The sequence below is a fragment of the Nipponia nippon genome, unplaced genomic scaffold (genome assembly GCF_047370975.1).
Source record: "Nipponia nippon isolate SJK-2023a ecotype South Korea unplaced genomic scaffold, ASM4737097v1 scaffold_8, whole genome shotgun sequence".
In the NCBI taxonomy this organism is placed as follows: Eukaryota; Metazoa; Chordata; class Aves; order Pelecaniformes; family Threskiornithidae; genus Nipponia; species Nipponia nippon.
The window spans coordinates 35345478-35368308 of NW_028262402.1; the positions used below are offsets into that span (position 1 = coordinate 35345478).

The following is a 22831-nucleotide window of genomic DNA, read 5'->3' on the forward strand; positions in this document are numbered from 1 at the left end:
CCGGTCCAAAAAGGAATTAGGGTCATTTTCATATTGAGAGGGAATTTAAAGCCCACTGAAGCAAACAGAAGTCTTGATGATAACATCAGTTGGTACTTGGTCACAGCAATAGCATTTGCTGGCTTTTTCAACAAAATCCTTTCTTGTTTCTTAAGGTGAATTAATGATATCTTCTGTTTTAAAGACTAATTACAGATTATTTTTGGTAACCGTCTAGTTCAGTCTTAATACCAGCATTTGTGTTAATACTGTAATTCCAATTCAAAATGTTTGTTTGTGTGTGTGTGGTAGATGCATGCTGATTTCCTAAGTAGTTGCCTGTCTCTGATAGTACTTGTGAACAGGGTAGATAAGGCCTATTAATAAGTGTTTTTTCTGGATAGCAGAATGTAACACAAACAGCCCATCTTTTCTACACACCAACAGCTTCCCTAAATTAACTTGATAGATTTATCTGGAATTTGAAGATTTTCTGGAAAACTGTCCTGGGCATTTCGGAAAAAAAATACTGAGGAGGTAGATTTGGAAATTTGTGGCTAAGTAGAACCTGTTGACTCCAGGAGACTTGATGTGATACGTCAGTATGCAGCTGTTGACTGTCCCTAGACCTTCATCTCCTTGCTGTGTCCTGGAGAATCTCCAGAGTAATTTGCACAGCAGGATTAGGTGACTGACTATGGAAACCTTGCTGTACTAATAATGAGGATACACAATATTTCTTAATAGACTGTGTTGTCACTTTTCTACCCATCTTATTCAGTTCCCAGAAGCTTTTTCCAGGTACAATTTAATCAAAATTAATTCAAAAAAGCCCTCAGTTTTGCTTTCCTTCACATAGATTTAACTGTTACTGAAAACATGGGCTTTTACAAACTGTTTAGATTACTAAAAACATACTACAAGCAAGCAAACAAACAAAACCCTTCAAAAACCTATTTCCCCTTATTTGATGACTAATGGTACATTTATAAGGACCATGTCTTATTTTGGCTAATGTCTTGGGAGGATAATCCATTTGTGCTTTGGCAGATAAATAAGCCTTCCCAAATGGTTGTTAAAAAGCCTGCTGTGACCTCTCCCTGTAAATACTGAATAGTTAGTAAGCAAAATTTAATCATTTAAAAATACATATTAATTAGGTTGTCAGACTATGAATCAATTTTACACACACCAGACAGCAAGGGAAGAAGCTTTTCAAGCTCTTATTTGTATAAAACTTGATTCTATGATTTCTGTATAGGAAAGATGTTGTGTTTTATTGGTTTTTCTTCCTCCTTCCTAATGATAGAAGTTGGCAGCATGTTTCAGGAGACTGGTATTTTGCCTGAAGCCTTGATAGAGGAGTCAGCAGTGCTTTGCCATCCTTCTTTAAATAAGCTCTCCTTGGCATCTGATTTGAACCAGCAGAAATACAGTATATTTCTAGGAATGAGAAGATTGTACTTAATTTATAAAGAAGCTATCACTTTTTTAGGTCACACATGGCATAAAACTTTTTTTTAATTGTCCCTCAAGGCATGTTTCAAATAGTAATTCATCACCGTGGTATAATATGTCTGTGGCTTCTCTAGAGAAAATAATGTTGGGTTGCTATCTTTAACATCTTGGGGCTAAATTCATTCTTGTGTGACCCTGTTCTAAACAACAGCTTTTCATGTGAGATTACATTTTGCCCCCTTACTTCAGTCCTGCTAGTTCATTACTCTAGGCATGAAGGGATTAACAAAAGCACCCAAAAGGAGTAGGTGATAGGGTATCATGTAGCTTTGCATGCCTAGGATAAGTCTGAAGCTCATTTTCAGAGTTTGCATCCAAGAAATGAGGTAATTGTTTAGAAAGACAATCTTCTTGGTTGGACAACACACAAATGCAACCACTTAAGTTAGTTGCAATTTTTGCAGAGGAAAATTCCTGCTGGAATCATTCATTATTTTGAAAGGGACCCTCCCAGTCCTCTGATACTTCTAGAAATACCAGTTTGAAATAACTGCCTTTGCTGTTATCCGTTAGTCAGCAGAGGGCACTCTCCTCCTTTAGAAATAGGAGAAAATGTGGATCAAAAATACAGAGGCGAAATGCTTTTCTTTGCAGTGCCTTTTTTTTTTTTTTTTTAACTTGCGAATTATAATTATGAAATTTGATATGATGGAATTCTGTACATGATTCTTTTTCATGTAATACTTCCTCTTCTGAACTGAAACAGAGAGGGCATGACATGATTCCCTTAAAAAGAACCTGCTGTTTGTTTCCATGTGCCTGTCCTATGTTCACTGTAGGTTCTTCCCTAGATTGTAAATGCAGTAAAACTTTCACAGTTCCTTTGTGTAGACAAGTGGAAGAGGTGGCTGAATTTCTGCACTGCCTGAATCGACTGGCCGCAACCTCTACTCTGTGAAGAGGCATACAGTCTTTTCAGTTCTAGCTATTTGAATCCATGAAGCCAAGCAAAGCTGTTATTCCTCTGTTCCTTAAAAACATCTATAGTGCAAGACTCATTCAGGCTCTGTACAGGAGTGAGGCTGAGCACTCTGTGCATCTGTATGCTTCTTAAGAATTCACATACTGAAACATTGCCCTTTATTTTTTTTTAATGCACTTACTGTTGTAGTGCAATGGTTGACTGAGGTAGTGGATTCTTGCAGGATTGTGAAGTAAACCCAGTTATTTCGCTTGAAAATGGAATGAAAATTTCAGCATGTCCATGTTTGCATAACATTCTCTTCCATAAATTCAGCTGTACCACTACACAAAAATATTGTGGAAAAAATTTCCATTATTTGCAATACTGTTATTGAGCACAGTTTTTCAAAACAGGCGCTAGGACATGAAACCTGCTATAAAGCTCTTAAAGCCTGTGATGCATGTGTAGCAGGAGAAGGACTAGTTAAAAATTTCAGTGATTTATCCTAGCTTCTTGGGAAGTCACTGTAGAGAAACTTGCAGTTGAATTGTCTCTCTTTTTTTTTTTTTTTTTTTTTTTTAACCCCTTCTGGTTTCCAGATCCTTTTGGTTTTTTAAAATTGTTTTTCTGTGGGCAAAGCAGGTGGAAGATGCTTTTCAGGAGAGATTGTGAGATGGCACTTTTGATTTGTTACCGTGTGGTCCAATACTTTGAATACTGTTTCCTGATGACAAGCTTGTCAGGCACATGCTATTGAACCCTATGCATGATGAGGAACTGTGGTGAAATGGAAAATGCATCCCTGACTCTGGGGTTGGCATTGTTCTCTGCTCACTGCTGTTAAAAACGGCTCTAACTCTGCCCCAGTTTATGCCAGCTGAACATAGAGAGTTCTTTCCCAGATGCAAGTACACCCCCTCCCACCTCTGTATTTATTGCATGTAAGCTCGATACAGTAGTTTTAGTGACACTTATCTGGAGCTTCAACTGGAGTAACACTAAGAAGCAGTCCAGTAGTTCAGATTTTTGCTGTGTGTATAGGAAAGGGTTTAGCTAGCTCAAGAAACAATGGTATATTTTCTCATGTGTGTGTACGATAATTATTTGTAGGATTACTGTACAATATTTGTTTGAAGATACCAGATTAAAAGTGGTTCTCAGAAAAAAAAAAAAAAAAAAGGAAAGAAAAGCCTAGGACATGGATATGTTTCTGAAAACGTGATTGTATATACATGCTTGAATGTGTTTTCGAAAGCATTTGTTGATAATACTATCTATAGATACAGCAGTAATTCGGGTAATTCATGTTAGCTACAAAAACTGTTATGAAGGGAGATTTTATTGCCAATTCTTGCTTACGCTGATTCAAATCTGAAATGTTTTTGTTAGTTTCTGTTATTGCAGATTCGAGTTAAATTTGAAAATAGGTTTTATCACTAGAAAAAGATTTTAGCCACTTGGGTTTGTTAATTATTAATTGTGAGGACTTCCCAAGGATGTAAATTGTTGCTAGTGTCTATGTCCAAGACAAAAAGTTTGGATTTAGTTTTATGTTCAGATTAGCAATGTTAGAACTCAAATGCGAAAATTTTCTTTGAACTATTTCAAAATTTCAGTAGATGTCTTCCACTACTTCCATGAGAATCTTAAGGATTTATCTGAACCAAGGTGTGAATACCAGAATTTTGACACCCGCTGAAAACCTTTGAAAATTTGCCAGTAAAAGTAACATTTGGAAAACAAGTCAAACCATGACATTCTGGGACTATTTCATTTTTACTAGTAGTAAAGTAACATTGCAATCCAGTGCTCTGGATCTCTCTTTACTTACATGGCCTTTATTTTACTTGTTGCTCTGTTTTCTTCAAAGCAGAATTAAGCAAAGCCTGGCAAACAAACTGAACTTGCTGAATTAATGTGATACGGTCCTAATCACGTAGTTAAATATATATAAATGAATTCTGTAATTAAAGGAATGGAAGCTATTGTTCACAATTAGAATATAATTGCATGTACATTTTAAAAGAAAGTATTTTAGCAGAAGTGAATGTAATCGAGTAGGATGTTTAGGCAGATTATCTTGAGCAATTTCAGGGCAGAATATCTAGCCTCCCAACAAGGCAAAAACAATTATTTGGAGGTGAATTGCTAAAGCAGTTGGAAAGGACATGGTAGTTGGCTAATCCATAAAGAGGTTTCTGAAAGTCAGCAGTAGAATTTTCCCAGCTCTGCAAAATAAAAGTGTTGTCCAGAGAATGAAGCGGTTTCTGTTTCTGGGATCTGCAACAGCAAAAATGACAGATTTTTACAGCATGTGTCAGGAAAGTATTCACTAGCTACACAATTTCAGGACCAGTGTGTAAAAATTTCAGCTAGGGTGCTGCATTTATTACCAGCAGGAGATGTGAAAGTGCCTAATTTATATAATCTGTTGCAAATGTAACATGCCACACACTCAAGAGTAAATACTAAATATGATTTTTTCCTTTGGAATAGGTTTTTGCAACCTGCTGTTCAGTTTTTGGACATTGATGTCATATTTCAGCTCAGCTTTCCTAGCCATGGCAAGATTTGAAGAGGGTAACAGCCTGTGCAGTCATGCATATAACTGTGCAAGCAAAGTTATAATGCTTGAAATGATCTGACCCCATAAAAATGTTACCTAAGAAAGAAAGTAGCCAAAAGTCCCCTAGAAGTCTTGAGGACCTGCCTGAAGAGTTAGGGCTATGAAACTTTTAAAAGAGAGGATAAAACAGCATATCATTTTTGTTTAACAGATCTGATACTATATAGAGCATATTTTATTTTATATCTAAAAAAGAAGCAACTAGATTTAGTGAAAAAAGATAAGGCGAGAATGAATAACTAAAATCTGAAGTTTCTGTTTCTCTCTTTCACCTCTATCATCAGAGAGAACATAGGGTAATTGAGAAGATATTATCTCCTATGGAGGTTAGATCTTGTGTAGCCAAGAAAGGGTGTGAGAAGTTCGCCCTGTCCCAGTGACAGGTCTTTTTGGGTTTAGCTGTTCTTCCTTCTCAGGCCAGGAGCACAGAGAATAAAAGACGCTTAGAAATCACTGTGATGTTAGTAATTAAATGTAGTCAAATAATTTCAAAGATCAGAACACATTTCAATTTCATTTTGCTTTTGAAAAGCAAATTTATACCTGTCATTTTCATCATCTGAAGTCTCTGAAATGCCACTGTATCTGAAATGGCATTATACGTCTGGTAAATTGCTTGTGTACCAGACTTAGGCAAAGTATTGGAGATACTTTGGTAATTAAGACTTCCATGACAGAGAACAAATGCTCCGGCATACTACAATTATGTGTCCCCATCTAGACAACCTGGAGCTGTAAGATTTTTGAGCAGGTCCTCAGAAATCGCATACAATTTCCCGTCTTCATGGAAAGGTTTGCCTGCAGAGCTACCCTTTGCTTATTCCGTATCTTACTTCTTGGTGAAATATTGCTTCTTAACAGATTTGTTGCAGATCATTAAAGGATGACTTTAGTGATGAGATGTCAGCGAGGGTTGTGTAATGTTATAATCATAGTGTGTAACATGTATGCACAGTTTTCATTTGAGAGTTTGTGTTGTGTTGCAAATGTTTGATCAGTGAGGGCATTACTGAGGTGATTATAGAGTCCACCTCACAATTTAGCCCATTTGGGCAGAGAGATGCCAAGATTGTTGGAATATATTACGTCAGGAGTATAGTAAAGCTTACTGATAGTATATGATGTAGTATATTGGTGATATTACATGTCTCATTATGGACTAGAACTCTCTGTGTGTGTGCTTAATTGCAAAGAAGTCGCTCTGCATAAATTAGTCTGAAATTCTAATGGATTTCAGTTCACCGAATTGAGGTTTCACCCTTTCACTGTGAAAGAATGAAGAAGCTGTTATACGACCTTATTTCTCCCTTTGTGCCTGCGTAGTTGTGTATATCTCCACGTTGTAAGTGGAGCCGTGGTGAGAAAGGTGCTGCTCTTAACAGGTTTTGTGAGGCTCTGGCTGCCTTATGTGTACATGACTATAGCACATACTGACTTACAGCTGCAGCATTCTCACTCTTTAAGTGTTACAATACACATCTTTAGTTTACCCATTGAAGTTCAACCTCCCAGAAACCACTGGGATTATTGAAAGTTGCTATGGCATTATCTTTCTGTAGTTGAGACTTGGGAATACGTAGGTGAAATAAATATGTCTTGGTATGTTTTAACAAAATGTAAAACACTCTGAATTAGAGATGTTTAATGTAATTGTGGCATGATTGTTAGGCAAGAACATATAAGGCTTGTGTTTATGAACACTTACAGTTGCATCTGCATTTTAATATAATAATATAAATACAAGAAGGTTGCATGGTAGAATGGGCAGGGAACTGTTTAGCTATCAATTAAATTATAAACATTTTGGATCAGTAGCTATTTCAAATCTCTGTTCTGAGATTTTCCATAATTTTTTGGATGTTATAATTTTGGACATTTGCACGTATAAATCTTGGAAACAAACTTAATAAATATGCTGTCCAGGTAGGTCCCAGCTTTTTAAAAATAACTACCATAGAAAAATTGAACTTGCTTCATGAATGAGATTGAAACTTTAGCCTTCATTCGTATTTTTTATATTATATGGTATGATCCAATACGGTAGTTCTTTACTGTACTTTGCCTTCATTGTCCGTCAGTCCATTAAAATGAGCTCAGTCTTTTGGGGGCTTCACAAAAGAGCCACCGTTGGCAGGCATTTGGCAGCAAGCAGCTCACTTATTTCTTAAAGTTTCTGCTGTTTAATCTGTCTGTTTTAGACTGTCAGCTAGGTCTGAAATCCTATTGCAGAGTTTTTCTGAGAGAAATTTCAGACTTGATAGCAGTTTCTGACTCGTAATTCAGTTCAGTAACGGGACAACAGTAGCCTGTGGCAACATCAGACTTTTGGGGTGTTTACCCCCTCTACTCCATTCCCTAGGTGGTACCTGCTCTTCGTAGGAGAGGGACATGTAAATAAATAAGCTAAAAAAACAAAGAAAAAATGTGGTCTGTGCCTTTTCCTGTAACATCCTTATGCATCCACGGTTTGGAGAGACTTCACTGACCCTGCATGTTTATCATGAATCAGGCAATTGAAAAATATGCTGCGCTTTTTGGCTCTTTTATCCTTCCATTTTCTACAGGGTCGTGAATTGTCCAGGAGAAGATAACAGGCCAGTCTTCTGACTTCCAAGATTTTGGGATGCTCTGTGGGCATTCTTGCTTCGTACAAAGGCTACAAAAGAGAGAAAGCAGCATTACTATTTTATGCCTTTTTGGGTGATAAAGCTTTTCCTCAAGTGTCCTGATTTCAGCTGGGATAGAGTTAATTTTCTTCTTAGTAGCTGGTATAGTGCTGTGTTTTGGATTTAGGATGAGAATAATGTTGATAACACACTGATGTTTTGGTTCTTGCTGAGCAGAGTTTACACCAGTCAAGGACTTTTCAGCTTCTCGTGCTCTGCCAGGTGCACAAGAAGATGGGAGGGGGCACAGCTGGGACAGCTGACCCAGACTGGCCAGGGGGCTATTCCATACCATATGACATCATGCTCAGTATATAAACTGGGGGAAGAAGAAGGAAGGAGGGGATGTTCAGTGTGATGGCGTTTGTCTTCCCGAGTAACCGTCACATGTGATGGAGCCCTGCTTTCCTGGGGATGGCTGGACACCTGCCTGCCCATGGCAAGTAGTGAACGAACTCCTTGCTTTGCTTTGCTTGCATGCACAGCTTTTGCTTTCCCTATTAAACTGTCTTTATCTCAACCCTCGAGTTTTCTCACTTTTACCCTTCCGATTCTCTCCCCCATCCCACCCGGGGGGAGTGAGCGAGCAGCTGCGTGGTGCTTAGTTGCTGGCTGGGGGTGAACTACAACATCAAGACATCTGGCTAATGTTTCATTCTGAAGACTGATGCTGCTTTACAGAAGAAAGATGACTGATTTAGTTCCTTTTATAACTGGAAAGATGAAATGCATATTTGGCATGAAGTGTTTTTTTTTCCTGAGTTTATTCAGCTAACTGCTATTGTTCCCATAGTTAACCACTGTGGTAATTCAGTAAAACATTACTTTGAGTAAATTAGTAAAACCCAGCTTAATTTAAATGTACAAAAATAGCTAAAGAAAGCAAGTACTTTGTAGTAGTGTAACGTCAACTCATTGAGAGAAAGGAAGTCTTGTGCAAATCCTAACCACGATTAATGTAGTCCTACAGTGTCAGAGACCAGAGTCTTGAAAGTGTGAACCTTTTTCTTAATAATAGTGCTGAATTACAAGAACTTTTTCAGCAATGATGTTTGCCTCTTGAAGTAGATTGTGTAGGATTCCAAGTACCTTTGGGATTCCCATCATTTTCATATTACTGCAAAAAATCATTTAAGAAATACTTTTCCTTAAGTCTTAAATCCATTCCTTCCTCATCCTGGCAATATTGGGATGTGAAAGTAATGTGGCTTCATTGGGTTTTCTCATGTGACCAATGTCAATGCACATTTTTCATATGTGGTGTGGTTAGGCAGAATGAATGTCATATCTTCACCTTATCTGCTGCAAGATGTATCGTTCTACTGCATTTTGGTTAAAGGGAGTGATAAGAATACATAATTCTGCCTCAGAATTACCCTCTTTCCCATGCTGGAGACATGTTGTTCTAAAACAATTCTCTTAAAATTTAATAGTACACTTAAATAGCACATTATAGCAAAATTAAAAAATTCTGTGGAGCAGAGAAGAACCAAAACAGTAAAACAAACAAAAGGAAAAAATAAATACTATTAGCAAGATAAAAGGCAGTGTCTTTGGTTCGGTAGGAGAAGCTTCCTGGGTCTTGCACGGATTTTTATTTTTCCTCCAAACCCTTTTAAGGACAACTTGTACATTAGGAAACTGGGCCTGAATTATTTGGCTGTAGGAGACTATGCTAAATCTATGAAGCCTGTTACTTGAAGGAAAATTTTCTTCAAATAATCACGGAGGCATTTCACTAAATTGAAGGGCCAGTTTAGACAAAGTGTATTTTTTTACTTGGGGATGCGTAAAGATGTGTGAGTGTGTGTTTGTGTGTGAGCGTCTGAGTAACATGGTGTGGTACGCCATTTAACGCTCCTGTGACATGTGATGTAGACCCATCAGGTTTTGTATTCTGTTGGTAACATCATTAGAAATACTTACAGAAGAGTTGTTACCATTTGAAGGTAACAATTACTTTCTCCTACAGGACTGAATCTTAGTCTCAAATGTAATAATAATCTAGTGGTAATTGCTGTTAATAGAACACTAATATGATTACACTTCCACTATTAGAAATTATTGACCCGTGTGTTGTAATGATTTTATGTAACTGCACTTAGTGGTACTTAGGACCTTTTGTGAAGTGTTTTGAGATCTTTAGGTTAAAATACGATGTTATATAATACACAAATCCAAAAGTCAGTATTTGTTTTTGAGAGATACGAATTCAGGAAGATTTTTGTCGTATTAAATGCAGAGTTATCAATTCTTTTACCAGAGTTTTCTTGTAAATTACTCTGCTTAGAATTACTACGAACAAAATTAGGGTGAATGTCCAAAACTTAGCCTTCTTCATAAAGGAAGAAATAGCAAAGACTTTTAACAGTTGAAGTTACCTAAGATCACTGCAAGACTGATTCATTTTACTTCATTTGCCTCTTCATCCTTTTGGCAGAGAGGAAGTGGCTTGTGGATGCTTCATTTCTCTTTTTCTCCATGTTTTTCTATTTTCTCCTTTGTTTTGAAAACCTGTTTTGTTCTGTAGAGGTTGATTGCCAGAAGCATTTGCTGAATAAGTTGTTCCAGTTGATGGAAATATTGCAATAGGTATGGGGTTTTGAGAGGGAAGGGGTGAATAGTAATAAAAGTGGTAATTCAGTGGTGTTTCATGAAGGAAAACTGTATTTTTATATACTTAATTTTCTAACTCAGCTAACTTTCTAACAGTTATCACATTGGGTAAATTAGTCATCAGAGAGGAAGATAACTTTTTGTTCTTCTGCCTGACATCAGAAGAATCTTATTTTGTTGCTATCAAAACCTCTTGTTTATAAAAAGAGGATTGGAAACTTCAGGACAGAATAGTAGCAAAGTACAGAGTACTGGTGCGGCCTCACCAGTGCCGAGTACAGGGGCACTATCACCTCCCTCGTCCTGCTGGCCACACTATTTCCAATACAACCCACGATGCCATTGGCCCAAAGAGTTGTGGTGAACAGAGTTAATTCCAGCTGGCGGCCGGTCACAAGTGGTGTTCTCCAGGGCTCAGTATTGGGGCCAGTTCTGTTCAATATCTTTATCAATGATCTGGATGAGGGGATCAAGTGCACCCTCAGTAAGTTTGCAGATGACACCAAGTTGGCCAGGAGTGTTGATCTGCTGGAGGGTAGGAAGGCTCTACAGAGGGACCTGGACAGGCTGGATCGATGGGCCGAGGCCAACTGTATGAGGTTCAACAAGGCTCAGTGCTGGGTCCTGCACTTGGGTCACAACAACCCCATGCAATGCTACAGGCTGGGGGAGGAGTGGCTGGAGAGCTGCCTGGTGGAAAAACACCTGGGGGTGTTGGTTGACATCCAGCTGAATATGAGCCAGCAGTGGGCTCAGGTAGTGAAGAAAGCCAATGGCATCCTGGCCTGTATCAAGAATAATGCGGCCAGCAGGACCAGGGAGGTGATAGTGCCCCTGTACTCGACACTGGGGAGGCCGCACCTCAAATCCTGTGTTCAGTTTTGGGTCCCTCACTACAAGGACATCGAGGTGCTGGAGCGTGTCCAGAGGAGGGCAGCGAAGCTGGTGAAGGGTCTAGAGCACAAGTCTTACAAGGAGCGGCTGAGGGAGCTGGGGTTGTTCAGCCTGGAGAAGAGGAGGCTGAGGGGAGACCTTATTGCTCTCTACAACTACCTGAAAGGAGGTTGTAGCGAGGTGGGGGTCAGTCTCCCAAGTAACAAATGACAAGAGGAAATGGCATCAAGTTGCAGCACGGGAGGTTTAGATTGGATATTAGGAAAACTTTTTTCACCAAAGGGTAGTGAGGCATTGGAACAGGCTGCCTAGGGGAGTGGTTGAGTCCCCATCCCTGGGGGTATTTAAAAGACACATAGATGTTGTGCTTAGGGACATGGTGTAGTGGTGGACTTGGCAGTTCTAGGTTAACGGTTGGACTTAATGATCTTAAAGGTCTTTTCCAACCTAAACAATTCTATGATTTTATGATTCTGTTAACCTTTGTCAGCAACTGAAGGATGATTAGCATTGCACCAAGGCTTTTTTCAGCAATTCCTAGTGCACTTTATTAATTTAAATACAGTTCCTTGGTATAGCACAGCATGAAACCTCCTCCCTGTTTACCCTAGTCCATTCTATGCTCTACAGTTGCTCAAGGGAAACAACATCCGCTTTGCAGTCCTCTTACAAACTATTTTTTGTGGGCTGCTATGTAAAAACACTTCTCTACCTTGGACTGATTACCAGTCAGAAGGTGCTGCTTTCTGACATGTTAAGGAACACATCCCCCAGCTGAGTAATTTTCAAGACAGTGAAATAGACTAGTATTACCCTCCTTGAATGTTATACCTGCTTTAAATATCTGCAGGTTTGCAGGAGTCTCCAAAGCAGCATATCTTGCTATACAACCCAGTAAGGTAAGGTATTTGTATGAAGCACACTTGTAGATTACAACCCACCGGAGTCTGAATCTGTAAATGACTCATGTTGTTGAGTTGGCATAAATAATCATTTCTGCTTTTAAGCTGCGTTATCAAGAATTCTACACCACCATCCCCCAAAAGAGACAAATCCACGGGCATGATGATGTGTTTGTAAGAACTTCTGTTCAGCTCCTGGTCTCCTTGGATCTGATCACATGCCATTGCTCTCAATTTTGCAATCAATGTAAATTATACTATCCAGACTAGTATCACTGTGCTTGATCCTTTAGTTAGCAACAGCCACGCACTACAGCTACAGGCTTTTTCTGATTGGTTTGGGAAATCCTTTTACAAAACAGAAGTTCCCTTCCGTGTGAGAGAATTCTTTAAATGGGCACCTTAAAATGAGCTAGTCCACAGAGACCATTGATAGGAACAACCTTGCCTGCTGTGTCTCAAGCATATTGCTTACTCCTGTGGATTTAAGATCCCAGAGGAATTTAATTTGAAATAGACTCTGCATTTCTGCCTGATCTCCCTCATATAAATAATTCTGGTAGGTTGGAGTGCTAATTTGGGAAAATTACAGATACTATATCAAAAGGAATATAAAAATACGAACCTTTTTCCATGCTTGCTACATTGATTGTAGCCACTGTTGTAAGGCTGCAAATGGCTGATGCCCATACAGAGAATACGAGACCAGATCCATTGACCAGCCCAATTAGTCCCTAAGAAGCATCAGAGCTTTCAAAAAATTATGAAGATAATAAGTAGAAAACTGACATGATGAAGCCTAGAGATTAAAAAAATATACTTACTATTAATGGATTGTGCCCAAAAGAATATTGCCAGAAAGACCAGCATAAAACTGTAACGCTGTTCAGGCTCAGAATTACTTTTTAACACTGTCAATAGTTTTCTGAGGGGAATGAGGAAGGAGAAATTATATCTGTTTTGGTATGTCCTCAGGCTCAGATTTCCTGTTTTCAGAATCCAATACTATTCCCACAAATTCCGGTTTTCTTATTCTGGGATCATATTTTAAATACTTGCAGAACTCAGTGAAGAAGTTCTTAAGTTTAGGAGAGGTGTGATTTGCTAAAAAGAATTGAATGAGTGTTTGTAAGATTTCTGGCAAATAATGTGGAAATTGTTTACAAGTATTCTTATATTCCCAGAAGGCCATGGGAAATGTTGACTGCTGATGTCAAAAGTGTATTGGACTGAGAAGTCATCTACACCACCTAGATTTTGTTTGTGGAACATTACAGCTGAACTAGTAGTTACATCTTAATGACCAGTTTGAATTTGGTGTAATGACCAGTTTGAATTTGGTGTTAACTTACAGAATCCTTAAGTTTTGTCTGTCATTTGGGGATTTTTCTTTTGTTTCAATATTTTGATAATGAATATTGGTATTCCCAAAGAGAGCACTCTAAGAAGGTACAATTTTCTCAGGGGCAACAAGCTTGACTTTTTTCTGTTTGTCCTTCCAAATAATGTGGATTTTTGGGTAAAGTGAGAGGATTAGTAAAGACTAAGAAGTACTCAGTAACGATTATAGTCGCATAAACTGGATTAATGATGAGTCCTCAAATTTTTTTCATGTTTGAATGCTAACATCAAAAGTTATGTTCCAAATTTGCTATTTATATTAGTGGAAGGAAACTAAAGCTGGTAATTAAGAGTAGTGACACCACACATCATGCATGATTGATTCTTCTGCATTAAATTTATGCTTCTCCATCTCACAAGGTTTCACTAAAATTACTTTTGACTTGTACCAGGGCAAATGAGAGAAAAATTAAGTCAATAGATGAGATCTTGTGTTTTTGTCTCTGCCACCAGCAATTAGAAGCCAGCAAAAGATGTTGCCTGACAAAGAGTCTCAAAGAAAGAAAAATCGTTTTCTACAGGAAAGTATGGTACCTCTGGGAACAAGAAGGCATAGCTGAGGATTAATAAAGATTTGAAATCTATGTGAAGGGGCATTACCTTTTTAAGACAAACAGCACTGATGTGAAGAGCTGTATATCATTATGGTACAAGCTGTCATGAGTCTGCCCCAGCAAACCCCAGGGAAGCAGAAGCAGTGTTCACTGGGGAAATACTGTTTCTTTTTAAAAAGTTGAATCAATTTTTTGATGGATGCAACTTCTTGGCATATATCATAGTTTAATTTGTAAGTTTTATCACCTAGTGCAATGTCATATTAGTTGTATGGCAGAACATACAGAACTGATAAATAAAACAATGCAAGATCTTGGACAACTTTGTAGTAATAAGTCTAGACAGGTAACTGAATAAAGTAATTGCCTTTAAGATTTTCTCTTCTACCAGTTGCAGAATACTTGAGCACCTGTTAGAGAATGTTTAGGGAACTGTTGGAGAAATACCTCAGTTACGATGGATTTCAAATGAAAGCTTTTGAATAGTAAGTTAGTCTTTTAGCTCTGTTAGCATTTTGATATCAGTTGGCTGTAATTTCAGAGCTCAAGTACCAAAAAAAGAAAAAACCAATATCTGAATATATTCTTTTATCAGTTTGTCAAAAGCAGTGGGAAAATATTCAGGGCATCATTCTTTTGGAAATACACAAAGGCAATAGAATATAGAACTGAGCTTGATAAGATAGAAGATAATTAAGAAAAAAAAATACTACCCTGTTTCACAAGAATGTTAGCTTGTGTTTAGTAGAGTACCATTTCTTGTTATTTGCTGTGAGAAGGTAGGGACTCTGCATGATTTGTCCAGACATTTTGGGGATGCGTGGACATGACCCAGAAGAAAATACCCTTTGTTAGAACTTTGGAGATTTGGGTTCTGGTAACAGGGAACATGTGGTCTTCTTATCTCTAAGACACACATTTTTCACATTGAACTTGGAGGTTTTTCTTCCCTCTTGAATAAACAACAGTTGCAGGTATAATATTTTGTTAAGTAATGAGTAGTAGCATCATTCTCCTGGACTGTCTAAAAAGGGGGGGTGGGGATTTTATGTGTGTAAACAGAGGATAAATTTATTAAAAAATAAAAAGAACACTCATTTCAGTATACCTTCACCTCACTTAAAATGGATAGAGATTTGTGTCCTCAGCTCAAATGCAGACTAGATATGAGGGTTGACTCCCTCAGGTTTTTTTGCTTGACCAAGTTTTCATCTCTTGTCTTCTCTGTGTGTGTGCGGTTTGCATGTGTATATATCTCTACAGAGATACATACATTCATGTATTTGTTACTGAAGTGTGTGCATAATACTTCCAGGACAAATTAGAAATCATTCTGCTGTATTTCTGTGGTAGTTCTGACTCCATAAGCGTTAACTACATTTTAAGTATTTAGGAGGGTGATGGATTTATTAGGGATTATTTCCTATTAGCAACTCGCAATTTTAGACATTACTTTTTGAGACTCTCCGTAATTTATAGTACAAATTGAAACTAGAGACAATTTCTAATAATCTTGCTTTTCTTTTTTAGTAATAACTTCTGTTACATTTGTGGTAACATTAAGAAGTTTTTTTATCAATCTCTTTGAAAAGCGAATTCCTTCCCTCCTTTCCATTCTCTCAGCTACCATCAGAGTCTAAATCCATCAAGCTGTTTAATTGAGTCATCATTTAAAAAGCATGTTTTATATACTTAAGATTGTACCCAAAAAATTAAAAATGAAACCTTTCTTTAAAATGAGCTTAATTAAATACACATTTTAATGTGAATGCTTCATCCATTTCATCTAAATAATACTGTATTGGAGTAAGCATAGTCTGAAATAAGGGCCCATATGTACATTTATTTATCCACTTCCTGTCATAATACCATATTTACCACTATTTGTCTTTGTTTGAACACAGTGTATCATCACTCATTCATAATTTACTCAGTACTCTTATTTCTTCTCATTCATTCACGGTTTACTTTAAGGTCTTCCCCAATAAATCAACATTACTGTTTCCTTCCTACACCATCACTAAGTTTGTTCACGTGAATAGAGATTTTGGTAAAACATCCATCTTTGACTATTTTGGGATTTTACTGTCTTTTCTATATTTATGTTGTCCCAGTTGCTAATGAGTGGTTCACTTGGTAGAATGGATGGTAGGTATTCTGTTTAACAGTGTCTTTTAGCATGAAAGGTAAATAATATGCTGATCCATGTTGAGATCTATATACTTTCCATAAAAAAGTGCAGTTTTTTTCTGTTCTTCCTCACTTCTGGAACTCCCTATAACAGTTGTCTCCTTTTTCCATCTTCACAACCTTCTTTGTTGTACTTGGTTTTTCAAATTGCATATATGTGTTGGTGATATGGCCAATATGAAAAAATATTCCTATTAATCATGTTCACTGTATAGGAGCTATCTGCAAACATTGAAAACAAAGTAAATTTTACTGTTGTGTTTGTTTTGAATTAGGCTCATGCACAGTTAGTTCGAGAAGTCGATGTAGAGAAGGTGTCAACTTTTGAGAACCCGTATGTAGATGCAATAAGAAGCTTATGGAATGACCCTGGAATTCAGGAGTGTTATGATAGACGACGGGAGTATCAATTGTCAGATTCAACTAAATAGTAAGTACATGGTGGCTACGAACAGCTATACGTCATATTCTGTTTCTAGCAAAATAATTTTTACTTTTTAGCTTCTTATACTATATGTCTGTGTACATGTTTGTATGCATATGGAGCACAAACGTACCTGAATATACACTTACTAAATTGAATTCAGAGGATACTTTAAGGAGTGGAGTACATCAAGTTTAGGATTATATCTGTGTTTGTTTCACAGAATGACAGTCTGTGATCATTTGAAGTCTTAAAGTAAGATTCTGACTAATCAGTTAGTCACTGATGGTTTTGTTTTCTTTTGTTATATCTGTTCAAGTCCTTACTCTCCTCTGACATACACTCACAAATGCAAGCTGGACAACAATAATTCCGTGTAGTATCACAGTAGTGAATACTGGGAAGTGCAGTCAAGGTAGACCTCCATACAATTCATAAAAGTTATAATGCACCAGAACTCCTATTTTCCCAGGTTGTCCCCTTTTCCCTCACTGATTGCTTTTGCAGTCCTGGTGGTGAGGTAGACAGTACTAAGCAAGGGTTCTTGTGTTTTATTGAGCTGCCTTGCTTTTATGGAAACAAAACCTAAACTTTAAAGAACAAGGGTGCCAGGAAGACAACAGGAAAAGCACCTTAAGTTAAACCTTGTTTGTTATAGATCAACAGTAATAAAAATGCATATGTGACTAAACTATGTCTGAAATGTTATGCCTTTAGTTTCTTGGGGCAGGAATCTGATAAAATAGCACTGTGAAATTGAACATTGGAATCTGAGGACTGTCTGAAGATTGACTCCATGAAATTCAGTTATTCTTGAGTAATGTAGCATATAGCTCAGATAAAATTTCTCATCTGTTGTCAAAGACATTGATGACGGTAAGGGATGATTGCCTTTTGATGTTGACCAACATTAAAAAACACAGCATAGTTAGTTATTAAAGCTGTGGCAAAAACCTCCGTGGTCTCCACATCAATGTTTGTATCAGCCATGAAAATTTTTCTGGGGATAACATTCCAATCTCCATTTGTCAGGTGTACATGAATGGAAGCCTCTTACTGAGGAAAGCATGGAAGAACAAAAGGCACCATGAAGCTCCCATTAACCTCATTGGAGCAGGGCTGTAGACATGGGATGACATTTATCTGCACAGTAGTCTGAGGATTCTTATCTAGCATAACACTGTATATGTGATTTAGTCAAGACAAACTTATTAGTATCTTTCTGATGCAAAATTTAGGCAGCTGAAGAGCTACAGATGCATGATGTAGGTCTTCCCAGATTTGCTCTGATGCTATCACCACACCATGTTCTTGTCCTGCTATATTTGCCCCATGCATAGGGTTCCTGTTGTCCTATGCAGCTTGCTGTCCTGTGGAGATGGTCACCTTCCCAACCTATCACTTTTATCATTTGCATATGCATATTTTGGTGCAGAGTGGTGGAAAGCACAGTGGCATCTCTGTTGTTTTGTTTGGATTCTCAGTGTCCCCAAAGATACCATACTGTGTTTTGGTTTTTAGTGGTAAGAAAACAAATAAAGTATTATTACATAAAGTGAAAAACTTCAGGGTGCATAAATGGTGAAAAGAAAATTCAGAGACAAGTTACTGACAATATACTTTAATATTGTTTCCATACTGAAATGAGCAGCAAGCGTAAGTAGAAGGTGAAGCAGAGCTTGTCTTATACTTTGAATTTCTTGTATTTGTAGGTCCTAACTTTGTTTCCACAACAGATGTGATACTGTTTTTAAAGTTGAAATAAATGTATGTATTTCATGTGCTTACCTTAGAGGATAAAAATAGAATTACTTACTCTCCAAAGTAGGAAATAATCATCAGATGCTGCTTCAGATCAGATTTTGCTGAATACCATAGTTTTGACCTAGTTCTAATTAAATTGTCACCATAGTGGATCTTTTGAGTAGTATTAAAAATAGTAGAGAATAATTCATTAAGTAGCTATAGAAGCGAATTGCTAGTACATTACCTTGCAAAAGGTAAATGTACTAGTTGATTGGTTATTTTTCAAGCTCAACATGTTTAGCAATTTAACCTGAGTTCAATGACTTTAACCTATTATAGTTCATACTATGGATTTCTGCAAAATCTGTTTTAAATTAGAATTGTGAATGACAGTATATGAGTCTTCAGAAGAGCCTCTTGTATATGTATGCTTGCAAGTAGAGTTTTTTCAGGTATGCAAGACCCTTAAAAGCAATTAGCAGAAACCAAAGAAACATTTTTTCAAAAATACAGTGTGTATGTTTAGCAATGAAACACACAAAAACAATTTAAATCCCTGTCACAAAGCAAGAAAACAAAATTCTTAAAACTGACTACTGGGGTTCACAAGGCAGTAAGACAGAAATAAGCACCCAGTGCCCACTGACTTGCTGAGTCTTAGTAATTTCTTCTGACTTGATGCATAAACCAAAATGGTTTGTTGTCCACCAGATCTCTTGTAAGCATATGTGTCAATGTCACACGTGTTCTTCATTTGTCCCTTGCATGAGCCTCCCATCTTCTCAATAGTTTTCCCCTCTGTTTTTGTAGTAGTAGTATTTTCAGTCTGTTCCCTGTATTGCCTTTTTTTGCCCGTCACTGTTATTACACATTGTGTTCCTAAATCTCTTCCTCTATGTTGTCTGTTTCTTTTATTGTTTCTAAATTCTGTTTCTGGTTTCTAATATATCCTGTGTGTTTCTAGACTTTCACTTTCTGTCTTCTTTTGACCTGCTTTGTCATTGGTAGCTACGCTTTTGATGTTTTTATACCCACTGCTAATATCCTGGAAGAATACATCAGATACGTGTTTACCAGAAGGAGTGAGGGTAGGGTCTAAGAAAAAAATGTCCTGCATTGTGGGAGTTGATTTGAACCTCTTGGGAGGCTCAGCAAATAACATTCCATTCTCTTCCCTTGCCATTGGATGCTCCAAAGTTTGGGTGTTCATGTTGTTTTTAAAAACAATTTCTAGACTTCTCTGTGGTAAAGTCAAGAGCACATCAGGTAAATAGAGATTATTCACTTCCCACAGACATTACCGGGTGACTAGACCACTTACTTACCACTAAACCACTTCCCTTTAAGATAACTGCTCACGGTGTGAGACAGATGTAAACCAACACCATACTGTGGATTGCGTCAAGTAGTAGCTGTGTGAGATGAGATCATTCAATATGTACGGTACAAGGTGTCAAGACCTTAACCCAAATGTAAACAGGTTACCAGTCAACAGTTTCTTTATATCATGGCTTTTCAAAGCCTGAAGAAAGGAGAGGCAGCAGTCTTAATGTTGCCGGTAAGAGAGACAGTTGCCATAAGTGACATTTAACATTTATGTGACAACTTGCAGAATTTGTGTTGCAACTAAAATTTGTGGAGATTCATCACATTTTTCCCGAATATGACACTAAGGGCTTTCCCTTCGTGAAGAAAAGTAGGAAGTGTTTAGAACTGGAAGGTGTCCCAGAGCCTTGCTGAAAAACTTCATCTTTCTTGGGCCCCATGACATGGAAGTAGTATGTAATTGTGTACCTCCAACCAAGGACTTTCTAGTTCCTACACAAGCACTGAGGATATCTGTTTAGTTTCCCTTCCATGGCTGTGTTTTTGAACACTTCAGATAATTAAATACAATTTTCCTTCATGTTCCTACCCCACGGTGTTAGCTATGCCAGTAGGTATTTAATACCCCACTTTTTTATTATTTAATGTACTGCTTTATTAGTCATACATGCCATGGCATTCTCATACATACATGAGAGTCCTTCAGGCTTTTGTTTCTGCATTTACAGAAACATACCTTTAACATCTTAGGTCCTGCAGTTATACAGCTGTGCATATACCTGTCAACATGTGAGTTGAGTTAGCTGGACAGTTAGTACAGAAGTGAAGATTCTAGTATTTCACCATGTAATAAGAGACGTCTTCAGAATATCACTGATTGTTGACAGGGAAGAAAGAGATCAGTCCTAATGATGTCTGCTCGTTAAAGTTCATGTTCCACCTTTTGTGAAACCATTGCATGAATTGTAGTGCTTTGGTCATCTAGTAATTTTTGTATGACAGTATTCCCTCTGAGTTTGAAGTTTTTCGTAAGTTCAGCTGAACAATTAATTCCTTCATACCTGTCTGTTAAAAATAACATTTTCCTTCCATGTTTGACATCTGAAACAAGTGCATTTCAGTGGAATTACTGTGTGCTACATAGGATGTGCTTAGGGGCACACAAGGGGAGAGATTAGTGTATGAATCTAGTTTTTACTACAGCAGTTTACTCTGTCTGCTGGTATTGCCTCTAGCGATCAGAACATTAATTTTTTTTATTTCATAAAGCTCTGGGGAATTCTTAGGGCATCATGGGTCTGTGTGAGCCTTTCAGAAGGACTAACGTTGTCCTAAATTGAGACCTGCTATGTGGCTGGCACTGGTATAGCAAATTATGAAAAACTGCCTATGTGGTATCTGTGTAACAGTCATTTGTTGGGGGTGAGAAAGCCATATTCTCATAATTTCTAAGATACATAAGCACATAATTATTTAATAAACATTTTAATATTGTTCATTGGTTCTTTCTTCCCTTCATTTGTAAAAATGTACTTGAAGGTTATGAAGCTATATTTGGAGGCAATATGTGTTGCAGAATGGTAGATCCTGCTTTTATGTATTCACAATTTACACAGACTTACTTGTGTAAGGTTTGCAGTAAGATAAAAACAGCAAATAAAAATGAAAGTCAGAAGATTAAGATCAAGTACTAGCAGCAGAACCATGCTAACCCTATCTTATGCCGTAGATGTAGTCCCCAAATATAAAAGGAAGGTCTGAAGAAAGATGGGACGTGAAGTCTGCTGCATACCAAAGCACTGCATCCTATAGAAAAGCTGAAGATTATGCAACAGAACTAGGGAAATTCAGAAAGGGGAGTGGGGTTATATAAAGCAGTATACAGTATGTATTTCTTTCAGGATCCTTTTTTTCATGCAGTACTGAACATGTTTTTAATATCTGTATAATTTTTAAACCACATTTCCTATTAAGAAAAGTTTGCACAAGCATTTTTTTTATTTAATGACTTGCTTTTTTTAGCCTTTGCTAAGGCTGGCTTTTAGCCATGTAGGAAATTGAGGGAGACAGCTACGTAGGATTTGGGTGGGATAAGGATAAAAAGAACACAGTGCAGACTTCTTCCTACTTCACTGCAAAGATCTTAGGTTTACTGTCTTGTCTTTAGATTAAGATTAGATAGTTCTGGAAACTGGTAAACATGCCTCAACTTTTCACCAGTGGTGCAGAGGCTCAGAAATGCAAACCTCTACAGAAATTCTGCAAACACGGCCAATATTTGTTTACAGTTAGCTTTGTTCACGGCTCATGTTTGTACACTGAAAATTTATACCATTTACTGTTCTGCTGCATGTTAGCAAAGAGGACACTTGTGTCAGTTATTCTGGCACCTCTGTGAGGTAGGAAAAATCTTGCTACAGCAACTTTAACATTTTGCATATGTGGAGTTGAAAGACAAGCAAGTTGTATGCGTTTTCAAAAGTGCAGAAAAAGGCTTTTCCCTTTCAAAGCTTGTTTTCCAGTACATGGTCAAAATTAGTGCTAGTATGGGGTAGTCTCATTAGCCAGTTCAGAGTTTTGCAATACAAACAAACCCCCACTCCCCCACCCCCCAACCACACCAAACCCCAACAACAGTATGGAGGGTAGCCCCACCCAGTTCCAGAATAGCCAGGCTGCAAAGGACAGAGATATAGTAAATCTTATTAAATAGTTTGCCTAATTAGCCTTAGTCATAGACTTTGGTTAAGGGTTTATTTTTACTTGCACCACCACGGTACGTGTATGAGAGAAAGCATTTTGTAGAGGGTCGTACCTATGAACTATCCTAACTTCGAGGAAAATACTTTTTGTTTTGCGTTAAACCTGAGAGCTTTTGAGTTGAAAAGATGTAAATGTTTATGGTTACTATCATTCCTGGAAAAAGTCAGCCATGTGGTATCTGTCTTACATGTGGTTGAACACAATGAGAACATTTGCATATGAAATGTTGCTGGTAAGCCTTGCTTTTATAGCTGTGGTTACACTGAAATCGCCCAACAAACTTTCTGTTAAACAACAAACTTTGTAGTTTCTTGGGGTTTGT

General features: G+C 37.6%; 1 protein-coding gene across 1 annotated transcript in view; it reads left to right on the top strand.

Annotated features, from left to right (window-relative positions):
• Positions 1-22831, top strand: part of LOC104020875 (guanine nucleotide-binding protein G(q) subunit alpha) — a 137972-nt gene that overhangs the window by 79319 nt on the left and 35822 nt on the right. Inside the window, exon 3 of the mRNA XM_087741589.1 lies at positions 16526-16680. Coding sequence (XP_087597715.1) covers positions 16526-16680 — 155 coding nt within the window. The remainder of the gene's footprint in view (positions 1-16525; positions 16681-22831) is intronic.